General features: G+C 52.2%; 3 protein-coding genes across 3 annotated transcripts; 1 reads left to right on the plus strand and 2 right to left on the minus strand.

The window, feature by feature from the left end:
* Positions 1-642: 642 nt before the first annotated feature.
* LOC306955070 (UPF0739 protein C1orf74 homolog) lies at positions 643-1,470 on the plus strand (the record flags this gene model as incomplete). Its single annotated transcript, XM_079546302.1, has 1 exon — positions 643-1,470. One exon carries the CDS (start codon positions 643-645, stop codon positions 1,468-1,470), a length of 828 nt encoding a protein of 275 aa, XP_079402428.1.
* A 952-nt stretch (positions 1,471-2,422) lies between these two features.
* On the minus strand, positions 2,423-11,042 carry TRAF3IP3 (TRAF3 interacting protein 3; the record flags this gene model as incomplete). The annotated part of the gene is made up of 15 exons (XM_079546273.1): positions 2,423-2,506; positions 2,666-2,938; positions 3,829-3,977; positions 4,527-4,586; positions 4,665-4,727; positions 4,974-5,109; positions 5,261-5,398; positions 5,619-5,759; positions 6,021-6,092; positions 8,921-9,016; positions 9,103-9,132; positions 9,277-9,301; positions 9,466-9,517; positions 9,686-9,800; positions 10,809-11,042. The coding sequence occupies 15 exons, from the start codon at positions 11,040-11,042 to the stop codon at positions 2,423-2,425; spliced, it is 1,668 nt and encodes a 555-aa protein (XP_079402399.1).
* Positions 11,043-13,376: 2,334 nt separating this feature from the next.
* HSD11B1 (hydroxysteroid 11-beta dehydrogenase 1) lies at positions 13,377-20,976 on the minus strand (the record flags this gene model as incomplete). Its single annotated transcript, XM_079546454.1, has 12 exons — positions 13,377-13,621; positions 13,698-13,841; positions 14,188-14,373; positions 14,482-14,593; positions 14,880-15,010; positions 15,417-15,622; positions 17,054-17,258; positions 17,939-18,082; positions 18,748-18,933; positions 19,569-19,680; positions 20,200-20,330; positions 20,889-20,976. 12 exons carry the CDS (start codon positions 20,974-20,976, stop codon positions 13,377-13,379), a joined length of 1,890 nt encoding a protein of 629 aa, XP_079402580.1.
* Positions 20,977-21,871: the final 895 nt, after the last annotated feature.

The following is a 21,871-nucleotide window of genomic DNA, read 5'->3' on the forward strand; positions in this document are numbered from 1 at the left end:
TTGGTCCTCCTGTGCTGTTCCCTCCCATGTGTATATAAGAAAACTTTGATAAGTGCCTTGCCTGAACCTGAAAGAAATCTGTAAATCTGGTTTTCTGATTGAATTTCCACAGTCTCATGGTACTTTTCTTGGGAGAGTGTTATAAATAAAGGGAATAAGGAATGCTTCTAGCTCCGTCACTGTTTTTAGCTGCTTGCTTAACCCACCACTATGTATAAATCAGATTTGTAATTCTGTAATGTTTTTTAAACCAAATACTGACATCCTGTATATAAAGATTTGAGTGGGAGAGAGGAAAAACTAATCTGTACTCTATTAAAATTGCTTTAACGTTATCTCGCCTTATTTTATTTCTGTTTAACCAGCCTCTGACGGCTCCAAGCTCTCAGGCCAGCTCACGTTCCTCCCGCTGTGCTTTCTATTTCACGTCTCTTTCCGCGCGTGCGTTAGAATAACGCCTAAAGGCAGGGGGAGCTCTGAGCTCCAGCATCGCTCCGCTCCGCCTTCTTTCGCGTTCAGCACCGCCTCGGTGAGGCCTGCCCCGCCGCCATAGGCCGCTCCGCCCCGGCGTCGCGTGGCGCTGTGGCCGGGCCGGAAGCCGCGGGCGCCCGGTGCGCCGCTACTCTGGGCCGGGGCTCGGCCATGGGCCCCAAGGGCCGCGGCGATGCGCAGGCCGTTCTGCCCGCCCCGCAGCTGGTGGCGGCGGCTCGGCAGGCGCTGGGGGCCGGGGCCGGGCGGCGGCTGGCGGCGGCCCGCGCCCTTCAGCTGGCCGGAGAGGTGCTGGCGGTGGCGGCGGGGCTGAAGCCGGCGCTGCTGTACGACTGCGGGGCGGCGGGGCCCGCCGAGCTGCGGCGTTACGTGGAGCGGCTGCGGGAGGCCGGGCTGGGCCTGGGCCGCCTGCACCTGCTGGGCGTGGCGGGCGAGGTGCTGCTGCTGCACCCGGGCCGCGCTCGGCGACAGCTGGAGGCCGCGCTCCGTGCCCGCCCCGGGCCTTTCATTGACGTGGCGGCGGCGCGGTCCGGTCCTGCGCTCTGCGGCCCAGCTGAAGCTGCGGCCGTCAGGGAACACGTGGAGGCCCTCCTGGCCCACCTCGTGGCTGCGGAGGAGGCTGCAGACAGCCCCGTGTCCTGCAGTGAGGTCGTGGCCACGGGTTGGAATCTCTGCACCGTGTTCGGGGTGCTGCTGGGCTATCCGGCAGCCTACACCTTCCCTGTGGAGGAGGGTGCTGAGAACTGCCTGGCGCTGACGCCACTCAGGGTGTTCACGGCCCGGGCCTCCTGCCCCAGGATACAGGGAGGGCTCCAGGTGCAGATCTGCTCCTTCAGTATCCCTGAGAGCCTCTGCGTGGAGCTGCAAGAGGTGCTGGACGCCTGGAGCAAAGAGCTGAGGGATGACTTCTGTGCACAGAGCGACTTCATTGATCTCTGCATTTCCAGCGAGGTGGTGTTGCTGCCAGCAGTTGCCTTGTGACAGATGGATAAACACTGGCTTTTCATCCTGTTCCTCACGTGCCTCAGGGAGTGAGGTGGGGAACCCACTGAGGCAATTCTAGGAGGCCCCGAGCAAGAACCAGATGGGTTTGGGCCTGACCAGGCCAGGTGTGGATCAAGTCCATGCGTGTCCCAAGTATGTGGATGAACAAACAGAGCAGCTCCACAGCCTGGATCCTGACTGTGAAGTGTGTTATTGTGTGTATTTATTTGCTGTGAATGACTGAGGATTAATAAAAAATGCTAACACGGCAGTATTCTTAGTTTGTGAAGTTTGTTGTAGGCTCTGTATTGTGTGTGTGATGTGGTGTCACACCTCGTGTCTGAGCCCATGCTTAGAGCAAGGGACAAGCACTGCCGTAAAGCCTGCACAGCTCTGATGGGAGGGAGAACCTGGCTCTGCCAAAGTAGTGTGCTGAGCATGAAAGAGAAGCAGACATGGCTGAGGGTGCTTGGCCATGAGGGAAGCTGGGGTATGGCTGAGCCTGGGCTGGGCAGGTGGTGTGAAGGGTGCTCAGCTTGGGTGGTATGCAGTTTTATTGCTGGATGCCAGAAAAGATGGTGTAGGGTGGAATATTTCCCATGCATTGAAACGATAAATGAAGGGAATTGCATTGTTGTTTCTCTATATGCACACAGCTTGGCTCCCAAATGCATGGGACACACGATCCTTGCTGCCCCCATGAGTCCGAGAGATGCCATTTGAATGGCTTTGTGCAGGGACCAAGCAGTGCAACCCTCAGTTAAAGAATAACTCACATGGAAGAGAAGGGTGATCTCCCCACATTTATTGGAGCCATGTCAGTTTGTCTGGCCGAGACCAGCTTGGGGTATGAAGCAGGCAAGGAGCGGCAGAAGAAGCACTGCAGTGAGGGCAGGTTGCTGCCAGCAGGTCAGGAGTCAGTTGTGCACGGAGTTCACTGAGGAGGTGCTCATGGTCTGTAGCTGGCCAGCACAGCAGCCGTGGCTATTGCTATCACTGCCAGCAGAAGAGGGAGCCAGTTACCGCGTTGTCTCTGCGAAAGGAAGCAAATGTAACCAGGAGGTGATGGGAAAACCTCTCATCCCATCCCTAACAGGCATGCTGCTCATCCTTCCACACTGCCCCCAAATAAAGGAGTGTTTCCCAGGGTGATGTGCAGCTGCCACAAGGAAGGGGTGAGGGTCGGTCCCACCTTCACCATCTGGCTTTGGTTGAGCTCCTGGCGGCACTGGCGCAGGCAGCTCAGGCAGCAGCGGTACTCCTCACTTAGTGCCTCCAGCTCTGCACGCAGCTCCTGGCACTTGGAGGAGGGGGAATGGAGGCAGGGGTCAGCAGGAGGGAGTCCTGTGGCTTCAGACACCCCAGAACAGGCAGGGCTCCCGCAGCAGCTATGGTGCTTCACCTGTGTGTGGGCAGTGGGACAAGGGGGGATTTCCCCTTCTGCTACTCGCGTGCCCTTACATACCTAAATAGGATAGAGCAGGTCTCAGTGTTAGGTGGGGGCCCAGACAGTGCCCTGGCTGCTCCTATCCTGTGATCTGCTTGCTCCTACTGCCATCTTTCACATTATGTGAAAGAAAAGAAAGAAAAAAAATAACCACTTCTTCTGACCACATACAAATCAGGAAAAAGATGTGGGGTGGAACATCAGGGTTCATGTCCTTCTGTGCGAGCCAATGCAGTGGCACCCACAGCTGTTCCCTTTTGCTGTGATTACACTCAGCTAAGCCCCTTCCCCAGGTGATGTGGGCACAGTCCTGGAGGAGTTAGTGGAACAGGTCCTGGCGTGTTCCTCAGCTCTGGTAAGTCATGGATCTTATTTTTATAAGTCCCTGTTATGAGTTCTGCAGTAAGATGTGTGAGACTGTTGGTGTGCAAGAACAGTTTGTGCTACTGGTTTTTTGTCCTGAAATAATTGCTTATATGGTAAGCACCTTGCAGAAGGTCAGAAAACTGAGGGCTTTTTAGTCAGATGTTACAGGGTTTTTTCTGTTGTTATTTATTTATGAGCCTTCCTACCTCCCCCTCCCATGCTTCCCTTATGCCTAAGGCTTTGGCTCTTCAAGAGTGGCTTTATCTTTTTTCCCATGAACAGAAATGGGTTTGTCTGAAGCAGTGGTTCTAGACACGGCTGCTTGGTGCCCTGTCCCTGCCAGCAGAAACTGTGAGCTTCATCTGAGGCTGGTATCAGAACAGAAATAAAGCAGAGTAAATGCTTTTGGTGGATCCCAGGTGCAGCCTGCAGCTCTGGCTGCCTCCAGGAGCTTTAATGTGCTGTTTTTCTATGCTCCTGAGAGCACCTAAAAGGCATCTCAATCCCTGACAGGGTTGCTGTCCCAGCAGTGACTTCCTCACCTCTTTCTCCTTTGCTGTAAGCTGGGATGTCCTTTCCTGCATCTCATCCCTCAGGCTTTCTTCTGCCTTCTCCTTGGGATGCTCAGACATTGCATTTTGCATTTCCTTGGCAGGAGTGAGAGGTGGGCTCTGCATGGTGAAAACCTGATCTAGAAAACAGTCAGGCTGCTGGTGAGAAACACATCTTGACCTCCAGTTTGCTTTGTAGCTTCTCAGCATAGTTTGAAGATAATATTTGCAAGCTATGTACAGAGAGGAGCTCAGTTATCATAGGCTTGCCTCTCCTGTAGATGCAAGATGATAGTCTTTAGAGAAATGTTTTCAAGCACTTACCAATGGAAGGGAGCGGCAATGGAAGGGAGTAAGAGCTTAAGTTTCTTTTACTGCTTTCTTTAAGTACAGAAGTACAGCTGTAATTGCAGCTACAAGCTGATTTTTTTTTTCAAAATGGCATAGCCACTGAAAAAGAACTTGGAATGAAAACCATTTATTTTTTTGTAAAGTATCTGCCTCAAAAATAAACTTGTCTTTCAATGTTAACTACCAAAATATAATCATAGAATCATAACTAGTTTTGTGTAGCTTTAATATAATCCTTTATTCTAAAGAAATACAGACTTCTCCTCTCCTGGAGTCACTTCTGACATTCCCATGTCAAGCTAGAGCAGCTTTAGGTGGAAGTTAGAAAGTTTGCTGACCTTTCCTTTGCACCACCACTTCCTGTGTTTTCTGCTCATTGGTCTGGTTCTGCATCAGATCTGGGGACAAAACAAGACGCTGTCGTTGCTACAGCAGTAATGCAGAGCTTTCACATTGTACTTCTTTGTGTTAGTCACTGTGCAGGTGGCTGATTGTTGCCTCCAATATTAGCTTCTGATTTTGCTCTTTTTGCAATTTACCTGAAATAATAAGAAAACCAGTGTTCATGCAAATATCTGCATGCAGGTATGGAAGTTTCCCATTCCACCCTTCTTTCTGAAACCCTTTTAATCTTTAATTTGGGACCCTTTGGAAACCAAAGGCTCTCAGTAAGCTGAGGTTATGCAATGCATTCAGATACAGATTGCTTTGGGTGTACTAGGCTCCAAGAACCAGGGCTTTAAGATTATGTCCTTGCTTTCTGCCCTTCCCTGAAGGAGTGGTACCTTCGATGTTGCAGATACGCTTGGCTTGGAGCTGGTTGTCCTGCTGCAGGCTGTCAGCATGCTGCTGGAGCTTGGCATGCTCATGCTGCAGTAAGTCCAGGGCCTGGCAGAGCTCCTCATTCCTTGTAGCCGTGTGCTGTGGTGAGAAGCAAGGACTGGGTGTGCAGTAACAGCAACTTCACCAAAGGGCTTTTGTATGAAATGATCTCAGCCTGTGGGCTGTTTGCAAATCAGAAAACATGGGCTCCCTTGGGCCGCAGCGCTGCTCCCATGGGGGTCTGATGTACCTGCAGTTGGCTTTGCAGGGCGTGAAGGTTGCTCTTGAGCTCGCTGTGTGCCTTGGCCATCTGGGCCCACTCAGATTTGAGCACGGTGTAGTGCTCCTTCCAGAAGGCAAGGTCCTCCCTTGCCGCAGCCAGGCACCTCTAAGAGAAGCAGATATGAGCCCCGCTCCAGGTTATTACAAACAGCATAAAATAAGCACAGGTTGTCGTTACCTTTGGACTTTGGGTGGTAGCATTTAAAAAAAAAAAAAAAAAAAAAAAGTAATTTTGCATCTTTGCAAACAGTAAACTGGTTGTTGCCTTTCCCTGAAATAAAGGGACTGGACGAGATGCAAAGCCAGGTGTCAAACGTGTTTCTTACCTGAGAGTTTTGCAGCTGCTGCTCTGCCTGGAGTTTGTCCTCGAGCATTTTCTGCAGAGCCTCCTTTGCCTTCTGCTCGTAGGTCTGCTTCTGGACCTCCATCTCTATCAGGATCTTCTTCACACACTCCTTTGAGTAACTCTTTAAAGGAAGAATTAGAGTGCTTGAGGGGTTTTATCTGACATATTCCTAATCTCGCCAAGACTGAATATTAGCAAATCCACACTGTGTAAATGCAACTGCTAATTTGCTGTGAAATATTGCTTCAGCAAAGAGGAAAAATACTTTTCAGATCCGTATCTAATCAGATTACTCTAGAAACTGAGACCTGACCCAATTACATGATTCAGTTTTTCATGCCTTTCTTCAGCCTTGCTTGTTGCTCTGACAATCAGACCTTACCTGGGTGCAGGCCTGCAGCTGATTTTCCAGGGCCCTCAGTTTACTCTTGAGTTTATCTTCATTCAGCTGACCCTGGGGAAAAACAATTGGACCAGTGTATGCAATCACGATTTACACATTCTGCCTCCAACGCTGTTAGTTTGTATTTTGTTCATTTTCTTCTATAATACTGTGTTTAAATTTGGTCAAAGTATTTCAGTGCTTAGAGTTCCAGTAAGACTTCAGTCTTGGAATAAGTGGGTTGTGGGGGAAGTTAAACCTTTACACGTGAGACCCTTCCTGAGGTAGAACTACTGCCTGGCCACAGGGCTGTGAGTCCCAGCTGATGGCTCCTGCAGTGCTGAGCTCTCATCCTGCAGCTTGCATGGGAAACGGATCAGGTCTGCATTGTGACACTGAGCAGCCAGGCAGGAGGATGGATGACAACAACAAGGATTCATTTTTCCTGTTATCATCTCGGTGTTTGCTGGGCTTTTTACTTAGGTTTTGTGAAACCAGACTGCATGCAAATTCAGATTCAATTTCTAGCAGAATTCACATATGCTGTTTTTTCACTACTGATACTGAGAGCATCGTTATTGTTTCTGCTTGCTGGTGTTTGAAGCTGGGCTTTTGAATAAGCAGCTCCTTGATGTTTGGGGAAGAGCTGTCAGACCCAAGCCAAACCTGACTCTCTGGTGTCTTAGCACTGTTTAAATTGGCACAGGAATAAGTTTACAGTCCCAAAGAATAAAGCTTCCCAGTTCGGTTGTCAGTACAAAAATAGCCTCAGGGCTGTGTCCCCTTAGAAAGTAGGTGGCATATTGCAAAGCATTTTAAAATATGAAATATTATGCCTGTCTTTCCTTTGTGGTTCATTTGTTCTGCTGTATGCGGAGGCTTACAAAGGAGGGCAGTGGTGTTTCGTGGTTGCTGTGCACTGTGCAGAGTACAGGGCAGCAGAGCACCGGCCCCTTCCTACGCTGTACAGCAGAAACGTGCTGGCAGGCTGCTTTTATGGAGATGCAGTTTATAAGTTGGCAGAAGAACATACGGGGCTGAGATTTCCCTATAGGGAATAAACTGCCTGTTACCAGACCGAGTGGGTTTGTGCAGATACGTGGGAGGGCAGAAGTAGTTGTGCTTCTGACGAGAAAAGTTATGTGAGCTCATCCTGGCCAAGCCTTTGTGCTGATGGTTATTGACATGAAAGGGGCCAGCTTAAAAAAAGCAAACCACCACACAACAACCAAACCCTACAGCTATCACTGTCAGATGGTCTTTCCTCTCCTCTCTGGTGATTTTTGATCATCACTCAGAGTCCTGGTGCAGGAGCCCAGGGGCAAAACTCCAGGTAGGGGAGAGGGCTGAGGTTAATGGGTTCAAAAAGCGTCCACTCTTGTAGATGCTGGATTGGAACCCTTGATAGTCCTCATCCTCAACTCTGAAGTTACCAGGCTGAGCAGCTCCAGACTTTTTGCTTGAAAACTCCGCTGCTGCGTTTCTCCATGACTGCCACTTCAGTGACTTTAAAACTCTTCTGTCTGGCAGCTGTTGTTGTCCTGTGGCTGATGAACTGTTTCCGATACTCCTTGGTGAGCCATTTGGAATAGCTGGTGTAAAGCAATAACTGCTTTTTCTGGAGGGCTTCCACTTTGCACAAACACAATGCTTGTGCCAGGAAAATGGGTCCATGAAATCACAGTAAAGCATGGGATGTGACAGAGCTTAGATTCTACGGGGCTGTAAGGCACTTCCAAGCGTTGGGTTCAACTTCAGAAGGTAGAAATTGAAGCAAATGTATTAAAGAAATAATTTTCAAGAAGAGAACAGCTCTAAAGTAATTTAACAGCCATAGGAAAGACTGTGTTTTCTGTGCCTGCCGGTACTTTTGAATCCATCAGTTTTACAACAGACAAGAGCTGAGTGTCAGAGCTGTGGCAGGAGAGTCTCCATCCTGGAGGTAAAACCATGGGGGGATGCAGGGGCTGATCCCCACAGCACTGCAATGCTCCCATCCTCCTGCACGGTGTGCAGCTGCTCTTTCAAACTAGAAGCACCTGAGCATCTCCTTAAATCACTCTGACCATTTCAAGAGTTGCTGCCAGATCACCCGTGTACCTGCAGCTCCAGGTCTTTAAAACCTCAAATACTGAGAGGAATTTAAAGCTGCCACAGCATACAAGGGACATCCAAACCCACCCCACAGCAGCCCGTCTCTTGCCCCTTCCCAGCATGATGCTGCCTGCTTTGCTCTGTGCCTGCGGTGCCAGCAGTGAGTGAATTTGTTTAATTCGTAGCCCCCAGTGAAAGGGAAGCCTCCCTTCTGCAGCAGAGACAGCAAGAAGCAAAGTGCACCCACCTGTTTCTAATCTGAGGTTTCATGGCTACTTCATGCAGCGTGTCGGTGTTTTTTCCTCCTGCATTATGTTTGAAGAAGCAAGCGAAGGCGGAAGCTTCTAACCACAGTACATCTAACACTTGTTTTTTACACTCTCTCGCCCTATCGCTGCTTTTGTGCCCCAACAGAACTTTCAAACCCTTTTTCTGATGGTATGATGGACTCTCTATTAACGTTTGATTTAACAACCCTGCATAAAACGCTTCCTATGTCCCTATAGAATGAGCCCTAAAATGCATTGCCTCCACTTTACCTCCTGATAAGGACAGAGGGAAAAATTTCTAGCACACGTCCCCTCAATTTCTCTCTGAGTGTCAACTCCATGACACTGAGCTTGCGTTCAACTTGCCCTAAACAGAAAGGGGAGAGCGAGAAAAGAAGCATTTTGTTTTGCAGACAGTGCTGCATGTGTAGCATCTCCAAAGTGCTATACTGAGACACAGAAAAGCGAGCTCCATGGGACTGTGGTTACATGGTCTGTCTGTCCCTGCCCCATAGCAAAGCCCCCAGCTGCCTGTACCTGCCAGGACTTCTCAGAGGCGTGCAGCAGTGTGGCGAGCAGCTCCTGCAGGATCACCATCTTCTGCTTCAGCAGCAGCTCACGGTGCAGGGCCTCCTGTGGGGAAGCAGCCCTTGGTCTGATAATGATAATAATGTATGGTTGTTCTTGTTCCAGGGCTGCTCGTGGTGCCTGGTGCCTACCTTCAGGTAACCAGAGAGCTGCACGATTTCCTGCAGGAAAGAGGAAGTATTTCAGACCACGGAGTTGTTTCAGTTCACAAACAAATAACAAATGGGCTACAGCATTCAAATGCTGTGAAATCAGCTAGAGGCAACAGTGGGGACAGGGCTGTATATCGTGTGTATATTGCTTACCTTATTGAAAACTGTATTTCCACAGCTGAAATGGAAAAAGAAAGCACACTTGTGAGGTGAATGCAAGCCCTTACAGCATCCCAGAGCCCAGCTCTCTCCTTGTGGGCACAGTGCAGCTGTCTGCAGGCTGTGTGTTATGGCAGCAGGGAGTGGGCATGGCTGGGTTGTGCCTAGGGGAGCAGGGCTTACTCTGTCTGTTGGCCTGAGTCCTTCACCCTCGTGCTTGCAGGAGTCTGAGTTCCTGTGAAAATAAAGTGAAAGGATGCACCTGGGGCCATAAAGCTCCTCTCTGTGCATGTGCTGAGCTCTGCTGAGCAGTGCTGAGGAGGGGCAGCTGTAGCCAGGAGTAATGGGGATGTGATGCTGTGGTGCTCAGGGGAAGAAGGGCCATCGAGTGCCCCTCACCTACCTCGGGAGCTCACAGAGGTGCGTGGCCCAGGGATGGCTTCAGCCAAAATGCCTGTAGGACTGCTGAGCCCAAGTGGGGCGAGTGTGGATGGGCACACGGGGTGACTCCATGGGCGCTGCAATGAGAAATGGCTCGTGTCAGGGTCTGTGAAACAAGGGGCAGAGGGCTGCAGCTGGGTCCAGCTTTGTGCCTTTGGTGGAGGAAGAATAATGAGGTGATGCTGAGAGCACGGTTGTTCCCATGGGATCTGCTATTGATTTTGCACAGGATGCAAATCTAGAAGGAAATCTGTTTGTCTGCTGGGTGTTTTGCATTGCATCTTTCTGCAGATCTGAGGCTCCATGTTCCTGTTAGCTGGGCAGCACAGGGCAGGCAGCGGGGAGCAGAGCATCAAACACATCACCATACAATCATAGGATCATAGAATGGCCTGGGTTGCAAAGGAGCACAGTGCTCATCCAGCTCCAACCCCCTGCTATGTGCAGGTCACCAACCAGCAGCCCAGGCTGCCCAGAGCCACATCCAGCCTGGCCTTGAATGCCTGCAGGGATGGGGCATCCACAGCCTCCTTGGGCAACCTGTTCCAGTGCCTCACCACCCTCCGGGTGAAAAACTTCCTCCTAATATCCAACCTAAACCTCCCCTGTCTCAGTTTAAGACCATTCCCCTTTGTTTTCCCATCATCCCTGGATGTGTTTAAAAGCCGTTTGGATGCAGTGCTCAGGGGGCATGATTTAGCAGAGGGTGGTTAGAGTTAGGGTAGTATGGTTAGCTTGAGATTGGGCTTGATGATCTTTAAGGTCTTTTCCAACCTGAGCAATTTTATGATCTTTGTTCCTGCTAGCAGGGAAGGTGATGGAAGGAACCCAGTTGTTTACAGTGCAGTTCTCGTGGGGGGGGGAAAAGTAATTACAGAAGTGCAAAACTAATTTAGCAGACAGGACAAGGGGTTGCACTTGGAGGAACAGCAGCAGCTCTCCATTTGGTTCACATTTAGCTTAGCAAACAGGAAGGAACACGCTGCGAGGGAGGTGACACACTTTGCCCTCGGCTGTTGCAGCCCATAAACAAATGCGGCCGCTTTGCACATCAGGGCCCCGACGCGGTGGAGGTGAAGCATTACCTGGAGCAGGACGGGTGCGCCGAGCTCCCCGGCGGTGCTGCCAAGGTTCCTCCTGCGCAGGAACTCTCTCTGCCGTGGGCTCTGTGGCTGCTCCTCGCTGCGGCCCGGCCGCCGGGCGCTGTGTGCGTGGCCACGGCGCCGCAAGGCCTCGCGCGTCTCCTGCCGCCGCTCGCACTTCTCCTCGTAGCTCTCGCCTGCACGCCGCGGCCGGGTCCGTTCTGGGGGGCTGATCATGGCGAGACCCCCGTCCTGTTAAAACCAGGGGCTGGTGGTGGTTATAGTGAGATGTGCTGTCTGTGAGCTCAGTGTGCTCATCACCCATCCCACCCTGCGCTTGCTGCTCGTTGGGGTGGGTGCTGCGACCCGCACAAATTCCTCCTCTGCTCTGTATTTGGGGATATTCTGTGGCCCGAAACCAGGTGGGCGGCTGAGCACCTGCGCTATTGCACCATGTGCATCTGCAGGGTGAGTTTCTTTGTAAAAAAAAAAAAAAAAAAAAAGACAGCAAAACTTTGTTGGTCTCATTCTGTCTCAAGCAATTAGGAAGTCATTGAGTTTAATGGGGAGGAAAAGATGTAAGCAAGTAAAAACCCATTTATGTATATAACACTTCTATGCTTGTTAATCTACAGTGAGCCTCTCCTTTGGTCTGGATGTGCCACCAGCCAGCATGCTGCTCCTGCACTGGGCAGAGGAAGCCCCTGCAAACCATGGGGCTGTGGGGCCGGGTGATCCGGTGCTTCTGAGCGATGGTCAGCACTCCTGTGCTCTGTGTTTGTCTGAATATGCCATTCTGAAGCTTCCAACAGCTTCCAAAGCATCTCTAATTTTACCCAATGCTTACTGAGCGATTCCAGCAGCGTTCTACTTTTTGGTGGTTGTGCTGGTGGTTCCAGCAGAAGGGGTTTGGGGCTACGAGAGGCTGAGCAGGTTATTTCCACGTCTTATTATCCGTACCACAATGACCCTGCTGTTCCCATCCATAGCTCACTCACCCTCTGGAGCCCCGCTGCCCACCTGGCCGTCCCTCAGGCCTCCTTGCAGCACCTTAGTTAACCAGAAGTTGTTGTAAACCAAGGTAAGGCTTAAGGAAACACGCGGTCCGTTACTCACCCCAAGCTGAGCAAAGCGTTGAGGCCTTCTTGGTGAGCGAATACCTTGTTTCCTTCTGCCACTGCCTGAAGTTACCCTCTCTAATTACCAACCGTGTCCTTTAGCTTTGCTTTTCAACCTGTTAACGTTTCTTGCTTCGAGGGAAACAAACAACAAGAAACGTTTCGTGCCGGTTCATGTTACCGCTTCCCTGTGCCCATCACAGAGGGGTGGAAGAAGGGGAAGAAGCAGCGTGGTGAGAGGGCAGCGCTGGAGCTGCAGGGCTGCAGGCACTTACCTGGCCGTGCCTCGGTGCAGCTGGGTGACAAACACCGTGTCCTCTGGGTGCCCGCAGCTTCGTGCTGCTGCTGCCTCACTGTGTTTCTTTCTGTCGAACAGGAAGCGTTGGGGCCACAGCCTGAGCCCTGGTTCCTGTCCTGCTCACGCAGCGTGAGGTTTGGGGTTATCTTGGGGTGCCAGCAGCTCCCACTGCCTGTCCCTGCGGCTGCCTCCCTTATCAGAGCACTGGTCCCGGGGCTCCGGCAGCACTGGGTGACCGAATCACTCCGGGTTGCTTTGGGAGTAGGGAAATCCAGGGAGTAATGCTATTATTGTAAGGCTTCTCGCAGATTGAAAAGGAGGGAAAAAAGTGTGTTTCAGGAGAGGTCACGAACGGCAGAAATTCATTAAGGTCTTAGAGAAGTGAAAGCTGTGTTAATGCAAATCATGGGGTGGGTTTAAGCAGCTCTGTGCTGAGAGGGGCTCTGCGCATACTCCAGTGGAAGAGGAACAAAACTCAAACCAGAGATGCCACAGAGTAATGTAGGATTTATTGCTCGGAAGTAAGGGTACAGGCAAAAACCACTGTAGTGTGAGGATCCTCTGTTTGTCTTTGCTGGTTGGTTGATGGGGGTTGGCCCAAATCCCTTCTCAGAAGGAGCTCGGAGCTTTGTAAGTATGCAGTTCTGCTTTATAATCCTCTTCCGTGAGTCTCCAGTCTAAATAATTTTATTATTATTATTTAAAATATTTAATTGCAACTGGGTCACTGCAGATCTTCATGTAGTGCCAATCTGAATCCCACCATCTTTCCTTCAGAAGCACAAGGCTGTGTTCTACAGGTCCGGTGCCTTCCATATCCATAACTTTTTGACTGACTCCTCCATTTGGAGGGATGTGGGGGAGATGCAGCAAAGCACACAGAGCAGTTGGGGTCTGGGTGCTGCCTGCATCCCCCAGCCTGCTCCTAATTCTGGCCTTGCAGAGCCCTTTTGGGGACCCCCACTGCCTGCAAGGAGCCATTTATGGGCAGCATAAATAAACATTTTTATGTTGTGTCGTAGGCTCCCAGTGCCCAGTGTTGTGCAGACAGTTCCCAGCCACGCCGCCTTCAGAAATGGCCCCAGCACTGCTTTGGGGTGGGCTTTTCTGGAGGCACCACTGCCCATGGGGAAGTGTTGGCCGCTCAGAGCTGTGCTAATGCCCCGAGCCCTGGGGTGGCGGTGCTTTCTTGATGTTTTCCACCTGGTAGTTGCTCCTGATGAGGCCACCCAGGAAGTCAGGGGCAAAGTCCCTCAGCAGCAGTGTTGGGGTCACGCTGCTGGCAGGGTAGTGCAGCTCATGCTGACGCAAGGCCCCGCTCCGGATGATCTCCAGTGCACACTCCTCCTTGGGTGCTGGTGTTCCCTTAATGACGTGTGAAACCATCTGCACCGCGTTCTCTGCAGTGACAGAAGGACAGCTGTGTTGCACCAGGTCCACGTTTTTATCTGTGAGCCTCAGTGGTGCTGAGCTTACCTGTGTTAATATAGCCCAGGATGCAGAGCGTGATGGAAACGTTGACGTTTTCTATGATGAATTCATGCCTCAAGGAGCTGAAAAATCCTTCCAAGGCAAACTTAGTCGCAGAGTAGGGAGCAGTGAAGGGTAAGCCAACTTTACCTGGACAGAGGCGCAGGGTCAGAGCTCACCTGTGCTGGGTGGGTGCAGGGCTGCACAGCTCTGCCTGTCCCTGCCTTTCCTATAGCTGCAATGTTGTAGCGTGAGCAACCTATCTTAAATGCTTTAGGGAAGGAAAGAAACGTTTAAAGCTCAGCACGTGGCGTGAGAGACCTTTGTTGTGAGCTGCACTGTTCTCGTTTTCCTGCATATGTACCTGTGTATGGCAAATGTGTGTATAACGTGTGGTCACGCAGGTAAGCCTGCAGAATTGCATTGTTTGCAATGCATGCACAGAGATGAGTAGGAAAGGCACGAGGCAGGGAGAGACGGGCACTCATGTGCTCACCTGCCACGGAGGAAATCACCACGATGCTGCCCTCACTCTCCTTCAGCATGGGCAGGGCAGACACGGTCATGGCCACGTAGCTGAGGAAGTTGGTCTCCATCACCTTCCGCACGTGATCCACATCCCCGTTGAAGAAGTCAAAAAAGCTGTGGCCGATGTGGTTCAGGATGAGCATGTCAAGGCCTCCTGGAAGCAGAGTGTGTTGGATGTTTGCAGCCAGCAACAGGCCTCAGCCTCAGGCTGCGTTGTGGTGGCCCCAAAATGTAGCACAGGGTTTGGGTGCTTGCTACGCACCCCAGGTGATCTCAGCTTCTTTCACCACCTCCTCAGCAAAGGCTGTGCTCTCCATGGAGCCGCTCACATAGCGGGCAGATGCAGCACCCAGATCCAGGCACTTATCCACTACCTGGGGACAGTGAGAGAGGCACTGGTCGAGGTGTTGGGGGTGGCTGGCAACCCTTCTCCCTTTGCTGGGGGGATGTTGCTCAGAGGGACATTTCTTCTGCAATAGCTGAATTCCATGGGGGAAGAAATGCTGTGCTGTCAGCATTGAAAATACAATTTATGGTGGTGTGCTGAGGAGCCTGCTTGGAATCTAGCATCCCTGTGAGCATAGGATGGGTGGGTAGCTGAGCTCCTGCCTGCCCGCGGGGGTCTGCATTGCAGCCATGCTCACAGTGCCTGCTGCCCACCTTCTGCAGCTTGGCCTCTGTCCGCGCCGTGACCAGGACGTGGGCTCCCATGCGTGCCAGGTGATACGCCATCTGCTCCCCAATGCCACTGCTGGCTCCTGTCACGATCACTCTCTTTCCCCGGAGCATCTCTGGAGGGGATGCAGAGCTCAGGGTTGTGCACAGCCTGTACCACACCCCTGTGCACGGCTCCTTTGTGCCGCTGCAGGATGCAGCTGCTGCTGCTGCAGCCCCCAGCCGGGCTCCAGCCCAGCATGGAGCTGCTCTGCATTTGGCAAGAGTTGACAAAGAAAATGAATAAATATTTACAGCGGTAAACTGTGTGTCTCCAAAACAAATCCGTTTGCTCAGAGTAAGAATGCGAGCCTGGCAGACCCACACACCACCCCATGAGCTGCTCCTGCGTGGAGAGGAGGGCTCCCACCTCTTGTGCACCTCCTGCGCTCTGCTTTTCAGCTGCTTTGGATGCCCCCGGGTGGTGCGGGCTGGGCAGCAGCCCGGCTGCCTGCTGCTAAGTGTGCATTTTCAATTACTTACCTTCACTGAAATTCCCAGGTCCTGAGTAAAAATACACGGCCAGCCCCAGCCCCAACAAGGGGATGAGAACCTTCAGGAGCAGCCCCATTCCTCTGCCAGTGCTCGGGTTGGAGCAGACGCACGGCCGAGGGGAGCAGTGGCTGCTCTGAGCTGATCCCTGCAGGTCTTCTATTCTTCTATATTCGATCCTATTCCTTTTGTGCTCCCTGCAGTTTAGCAAACATTAACCTAATAGAGGGCGTTGTGCTGGACTTTGGGCTGACTCTTTGCACCCTTCTCCTCCTATCAATGTCCAGGGTGTTTTCTGAGGCCACCCTGGGAAGCTGCTGCCTGATGGAGATGTGGGTTTGTTGTTTGGTGACTGCTGGTGGGGCTGGGACACCCGTGTCCCCCCTTTCAGACCTCTCAGCTTTCTCTCTTCCACTTCATATCTAAAACTGAGCCCAATTTTCCCTTCCTCCCTGGTGCCACAAGGGTTTGTTGGTCAGCACTGACCACTGAGATACAGGGTCATACAGATGTGGGGCAGAACAGGGCTGGCACTGCTGCTGTTTTTGGCTTGTGCTCTGTAACATCACCATTGGCACAGTGCTGACAGGTCCTGTGTGGCTCTTAGACCCACAAAATTGCACTCTCTCTTGAGGAATCCAACGAGGCAGACTGTGAAAGGCACTTAAAGAGCCAAGAGGTGAATAATGAAGATCTTCACTTTCACAGGTGTTCTGTGTCACTGCTAAGCACCTGCCTGGGCAAAGGGCAAACTGCCTTGCAAATAATTTTCCCAAAGAGAAATTTAAAGGGCAAAACCTGCTCTGTACACAATGGGTGTCAAGATAAGGAGAACAGAAGTGCAGCTCCAGCTTCCTACAGATAGTGAGGAGCAAAATGATCCTGGGGGGTGGCCTGGGGATGGGGTTCTTACTTCATCTTGCAGCAGGCAGCGATCAGAAGGGTGGGCAGTGATTTTGGATGGAAGCACCGGTCGGATATCAGTGCTGGGGTGAGGGGAGCTGTGTCACATCACTGCAGGCTCATGCTGAGGTTTTGCCTTCAGTGAGCACTGTGCTTAGTGCTGAGCTTATGGCTTAGGGCAACACCGAAGCAGCACTGTGTGTCCAGGGGCGTTTTGTAGTTAATGTCTGTGTAAGGGACTGTACCCCGAAGAATTAACTTGCTGAATAGATTTGCATTGAACTTGGACTTTAAGCTAAATGAAAAACAAGCTAGACTGTTACTCTTCCAGTGAGATAATGGTTTATTGCAGCATTCAATAATTAAAGAAAGGCGGGTCAGTGGAACAATGCCCATTCGCAGCAGTGTTTAGTAATGGAAAAAGAGATTAAAACCAAAACAACAACAAAAATCCACAGAGCACACAACAAGGTTAGTAAGCTGCACTTAACAATCACTTAGTTACTACTTTCCCCAGCTTTGGGGAAAGGCTCCAATCAGGACGGCTTCCAAGCAGGAAGGGCGCACCTGCAGGAATCCGCAGCTCAGCCGGGGATCCCAGCCGGCTCCTCTCGGGGGCGAGGCGGTTATTAAAGCTAACTGACGGGGGATGGCTGCAAGCACGGCTGCGGCCAGCAGAGGCGGCTGTCGGCCCGGCGGTGAGCATCCCTCAGGCCGCCCGCAGCCGCTCGGGTCGGTACCGCTGCCGCACCAGCAGGTCCAGCAGTTCGGCGGCCCAATCCCGCAGCAGCAGCGGCAGTTTGGTGGATGCGTAGCGGTAATAGACCTCGCGCTGACGCAGGGTTCCTCCTTTGATGATCTCCAGGGCGCATTCCTCTTTGGGAGCCGGGGACATCAGGAGAACGTCGGCGGCCGCACGCATGGCGTTCTCTAGTCGAGGGACAAGAGAGGTTTCAGTAGGGCTGCCCTCTGCTTGTGCTTTTGATGGTTTGCCTGCGATGAGCGAGCTGCGGAGCTGCCTCTGTTCCTACAGCTAAATGTAGTGTGTGCACTGGAAAACAGAAGCAGCTTCAAGTCGCTCCCATCATTGCTTTCGCTCCCGTCGCTCGCTGCATCGGGTAAGATTAATGGGAGATGTGCGGCCGGTGCTTCCACTGAAACTCATTGAATTTTAGGCTGTCCCAGCCTGTGCACAGTGGCTGATTTTCATAGAACCACGGAGACATCAGGGTTGGAAAAGAGCTCTGAGATCCCCAAGTTCAACCCCGCCATCCCCACTGTGACTCTGTCCCCAAGTGTCACATCTCCACGGCTCCAAACACCCCCAGGGATGGTGACTCCGCAGCCTGAGCCGCTGCCTGACTGCTCTTCCTCAGAATACCTTTGTCCTAATATCCTACCTGAGTACAGCACAGGGAAACAAATCAGTCTGGAGTCTGTTTTTTGGTGGAAGAGAGGTAGGAGCCTGCTGAGAGCAGAGGTGATGCTGCACTCGCTCCCACTACAGCAGGAAAAGCAGCACTGGAGGTGGGGGCACAGGAGGGGAGGGCACAAAGCTAGGCATGTGATGCTCAGTTCCTGGGCAGCCAGATGGCACGGATGGAGCTTACCAGTGTCAATGAAGCCAAGGATGCAGAGTGTGATGGAAACGTTAACGCTCTGGATGCTGAATTCCTGCCTCAGGGAGCTGAAAAATCCATCCAGGGCAAACTTAGTTGCAGAGTAAGGGACCGTAAAGGGAAACCCAACTTTACCTGGATACAGAGTGAAGTTCCATTAAAGCATGGAAAGCTGCAGCAGCCTCTGTTTCTGCTTCATCAGATAAAGGATTTTAGCCAAAGGGAGTTTACTGTTAGGGGAAACGTCACCCTGGCACCTGAGCAGCAGGACTGCAGAGCAGTCCTGTCAGCTTCCAGCTCTGTCACAGTCTGAAGTCCAGCAGCACGTCTCACAGCTCCGCTCAGGTGTGAGCAACAGGCAGCAGCCATGGAGCAAAGTTTGATCTCCTGCCGCTGGGTGCTGAGTGGAGCTGATTCCCAGCAGCCAGCAGTGCTGGGGCTGCAGCTGCTGTTAATTTAATCTCCTGACTTAGCAGAAACTTATTAGAAAAGGCTCTGCAAACATTTGCAGGATCTTGACCTGGCAAACCACAACGAGCCGTCAGAGGAACAGTGCAGTGAGAAATGACGGCATTTCCCCTTTTCTTTGTAGAACTGGAGCTACGTGAGCTCTGCTGCACCGCTGGGTGTGGGATTTAATCACCAGGTGGGGCAGGGGGATTGCATCAGAAATGCGAAAAAGACCTGGAAACTGTGGTTGCTTTGGGTGTGTTAAGTAGTTCTGGCTCCTCTGAGGTGCAAATGTTTCATACAGAAACCAACCCATGGAATCCCACGTCCCAGACCTCGCTCCCACTCACCTGCCATGGAGGAGACCACCACGATGCTACCCCCGCTCCGCTTCAGCATGGGCAGGGCAGAGACTGTCATGGCCACATAGCTCAGGAAGTTGATGTTCAGGAGCTTCTGGACGTGTCCAACATCCCCATCAAAGTAATTGAAGTATGACTTGCCAACGTGGTTAAGAATCAGCATGTCGAGGCCTCCTGGAAGCAGAGGAGCGGGTGTTAGTTTTGGGTGGGAAGGGGGCTGCTGTGGGCAGGATGGAGCCTTTCTTGACAGCAGAACCAATGCAACCAGAATGTTTTGGGGTCAGTGTCACTTGGGGTTGGTTTTTCTGGGTCAAAGCTGCGGCCTGCCATCTCTGGAGCTGGGATGGCCTGGATGGTGGCTGCCAGCGAAAACATGCTGGAATCAAATAACTCGTCCCAGATGAGAGCTGTTGTGTCCCTTTCCCTCCCCAGTTTGAAACACAAATAACACTGCAAAAGGGAGATTGCTCTTGAGCTATCTGGGCTCATTTTGGGAGAGGGAGACACGGCACTGAGCTGAGCACTGCCATTCTGCAGTGATGACCCACGACCACAACAGCAGTGCAGCTGTGAGCTGCTGCATGGCTTCACCCCTGGTAGCAGCAGTGATGAAACCCAGGATTGCGATATCAGGACAGGATGTTACGAGGGCACAGGGATGAAATCCAGAGGGCAGTTTAGGCTCTGCTGGAGCGATGCAGGCTGGGCTGCAGGGCGCAGAATTAAGGGAAACCTTTTCCCATCCCCACTTCTTTTTGCTTTTGTGGCGCACAGCAACAAAGCAGCGTGCTGGGGAGCTGCAGACATACCCAGTTCAGCCTCGGCCACCTCCACCAGCTGCCGGGTGGTGGCCATGTCCTCCATGCTGCCGCTGACCAGCCGTGCTGAGCTGGCCCCCAGCGCCCGGCACCTCTCCACCACCTGCGATGCAACGCGGCGCATCAGGCCCTGCAAGCTGGGGGCTGCGCTCACCAAAACACGCCTCAGCCCCCCAAACCTCACTGCAGGGTTTCTGGGAGCCTCTGAATCTCTCGGGCTCCCTTTGAAGTTTATTCCTTTGGTGAATGCATGGCCCGAGGCCGTTTGGCTCCTCATCAGTGCGGTCTGTGCTGGAATTGTGTGTGTAGGTTAAGCGGGAGCTGATAGATCACTGCAGTGGAATGAGGGTGTGTGTGGCTGCAGTCTGTGCATATGCAGACGTGTACTTCGCCGAGCAATTCAAACATACAGGGCGTGCAGTGCGTGCCTGCAGGAGGCCCATTTCTGTGCATGCAGGAGCTCTGGAGAGCGTAACTTTGCACACCCGTGAGCAGAACTGCACGCATCTGCTCTCTGTGCCGGTGCAGTTCCATGCAACCGTATTTACGTATATACCTGCAATGTGAGGTTGGCCTTCCTGTGTCTGTGTGTGCATGTGTGAGTGCCCAGCTTGCCATTTACTTGCTGAAGCTTTGCCTCCGTCCGCGCCGTGACCAGGACGTGGGCTCCCATCCGTGCCAGGTGATACGCCATCTGCTCCCCGATGCCGGTGCTCGCTCCGGTGACGATCACACGCTTCCCTTTCAGCATCTCTGGGGACCAAGGCACAGGAGTTTAATTTATCCAAACCCTATTTGAAGAGAAAATAAAGCCCCCTAATGCATTCAAGTAGAAGCGAATAGCAAGACGAATGCAGATCTTTGTGCTCTGTCCTGCTCATCCTCTTCCCTCCCCTGGAAATGCTGTACCCAGGAGCAGCTGCAGCTTGAACTGACCACAACAGCACAGTTCTTGGCTCCTTCAACAGCTTTTCACACATCAGGACGCAACTTACAAACACCCCAGCTATTCTGCAATGAAAAACACGCCATCAGTGCATGCTGCAGAACTTAAAATCCAACATTAGTTAGTTAGTTTGCGCTTGAATGCAAAGTGCTCAAAGCCTTCTTTGCTTCAGGAGCCCCTGCCTCCCTGCTCCCCCGGGAGCTGCATGTTGCTTCTTCCATTTGAGTCCAGATCTCTGCTAAAACTGCGCTCCATCCTCAGCCCTGCCACAAAGGCTTGGTCCAACCTCTGCACATCTCCGTGCCAAATGCCCAAATGTGGCTTTTAATATTTTGCATCAGGACAAATTCCCCTGCGATACTCACCAGGTTTGAAATTCTCCCTCGACGAATAAAAACAGAAGGCCAAAACCAGTCCCAAAACGGGGATGAGAATCTTTTGCAACAAACCCATCGTAGGAAATGGAGCAGGAAGAGAAAAGAGGAAAACAGCTTCTGCTGAGCTGCTCCCGGTCGCAGCAGCAATGCCAATCCTTCAAAACCTGTTGGTGCGGGAGCCGTGGCTCCCAAAGCACTGGGAAGTCACAGTGGGGTTGGTGAGAGAAGCAAACACTTCAATCTGCTCCCACGGAGCTGGGGAGCCGTGGCCTAACCAGTGGTGCTGCTGCGGGCTCTGCCCGGCTCTGTTCATATTTCCTGTCCCTACGTTAAAATGCAGAATTTTGCACAACACCCTGGAAGAGGTGTGTCCTTGCTGAACAGCATCAAGTTTCACTCGGAGAACATCAGAGGCAGAGTGCTGCAGGTGGCCGGGGCTCCTCTTTAATGCCCGCTGGCTCTGGATGCATGCAGCTGCAGCACCCATCTGGATGGGACCCTCCACGCAGGGCAGTCACCTCTCTCAGTCATCCAGGGAGGAAACCACGGAGGCAGCATTTGCTTTTTCACCTCACCCTGCTCCTGAGAGGGCTGAGCTGAACCCCCTCAGGGCTGCACCCCCAGCTCCAAGGGGAGCACCGAGAATCCTGCAGGCAAGCACTGAGAGTTGTGGGTTTTTTTGCAGAGAAGTCACAGTCCTCGTGCTGCCTGCTTGGAGCGCTGCGGGAGCTTTGCTGTTATTTGTAAGTGAATGCAGTCCAAGGGAAAAACATGTCACATCCGCTCCCTTGCTATGTCCAGGCAGCAGCAAACCCAGTGCCACTGATGGTGTGGGAGAGGGCTGGGAGCTGCCCTGCAGAACACTGACACTGCTGCACGAGGTGGGCACCGTGTGCTCCCCGCAGCCTTCGCTGCTCCCAGTTCTGCTCTTTTACTTCAGACCCAACTTTCTCCTGATAAGAATCACTTCG

This window comes from Tetrao urogallus (genome assembly GCF_951394365.1).
Source record: "Tetrao urogallus genome assembly, chromosome: 24".
NCBI lineage: Eukaryota > Metazoa > Chordata > Aves > Galliformes > Phasianidae > Tetrao > Tetrao urogallus.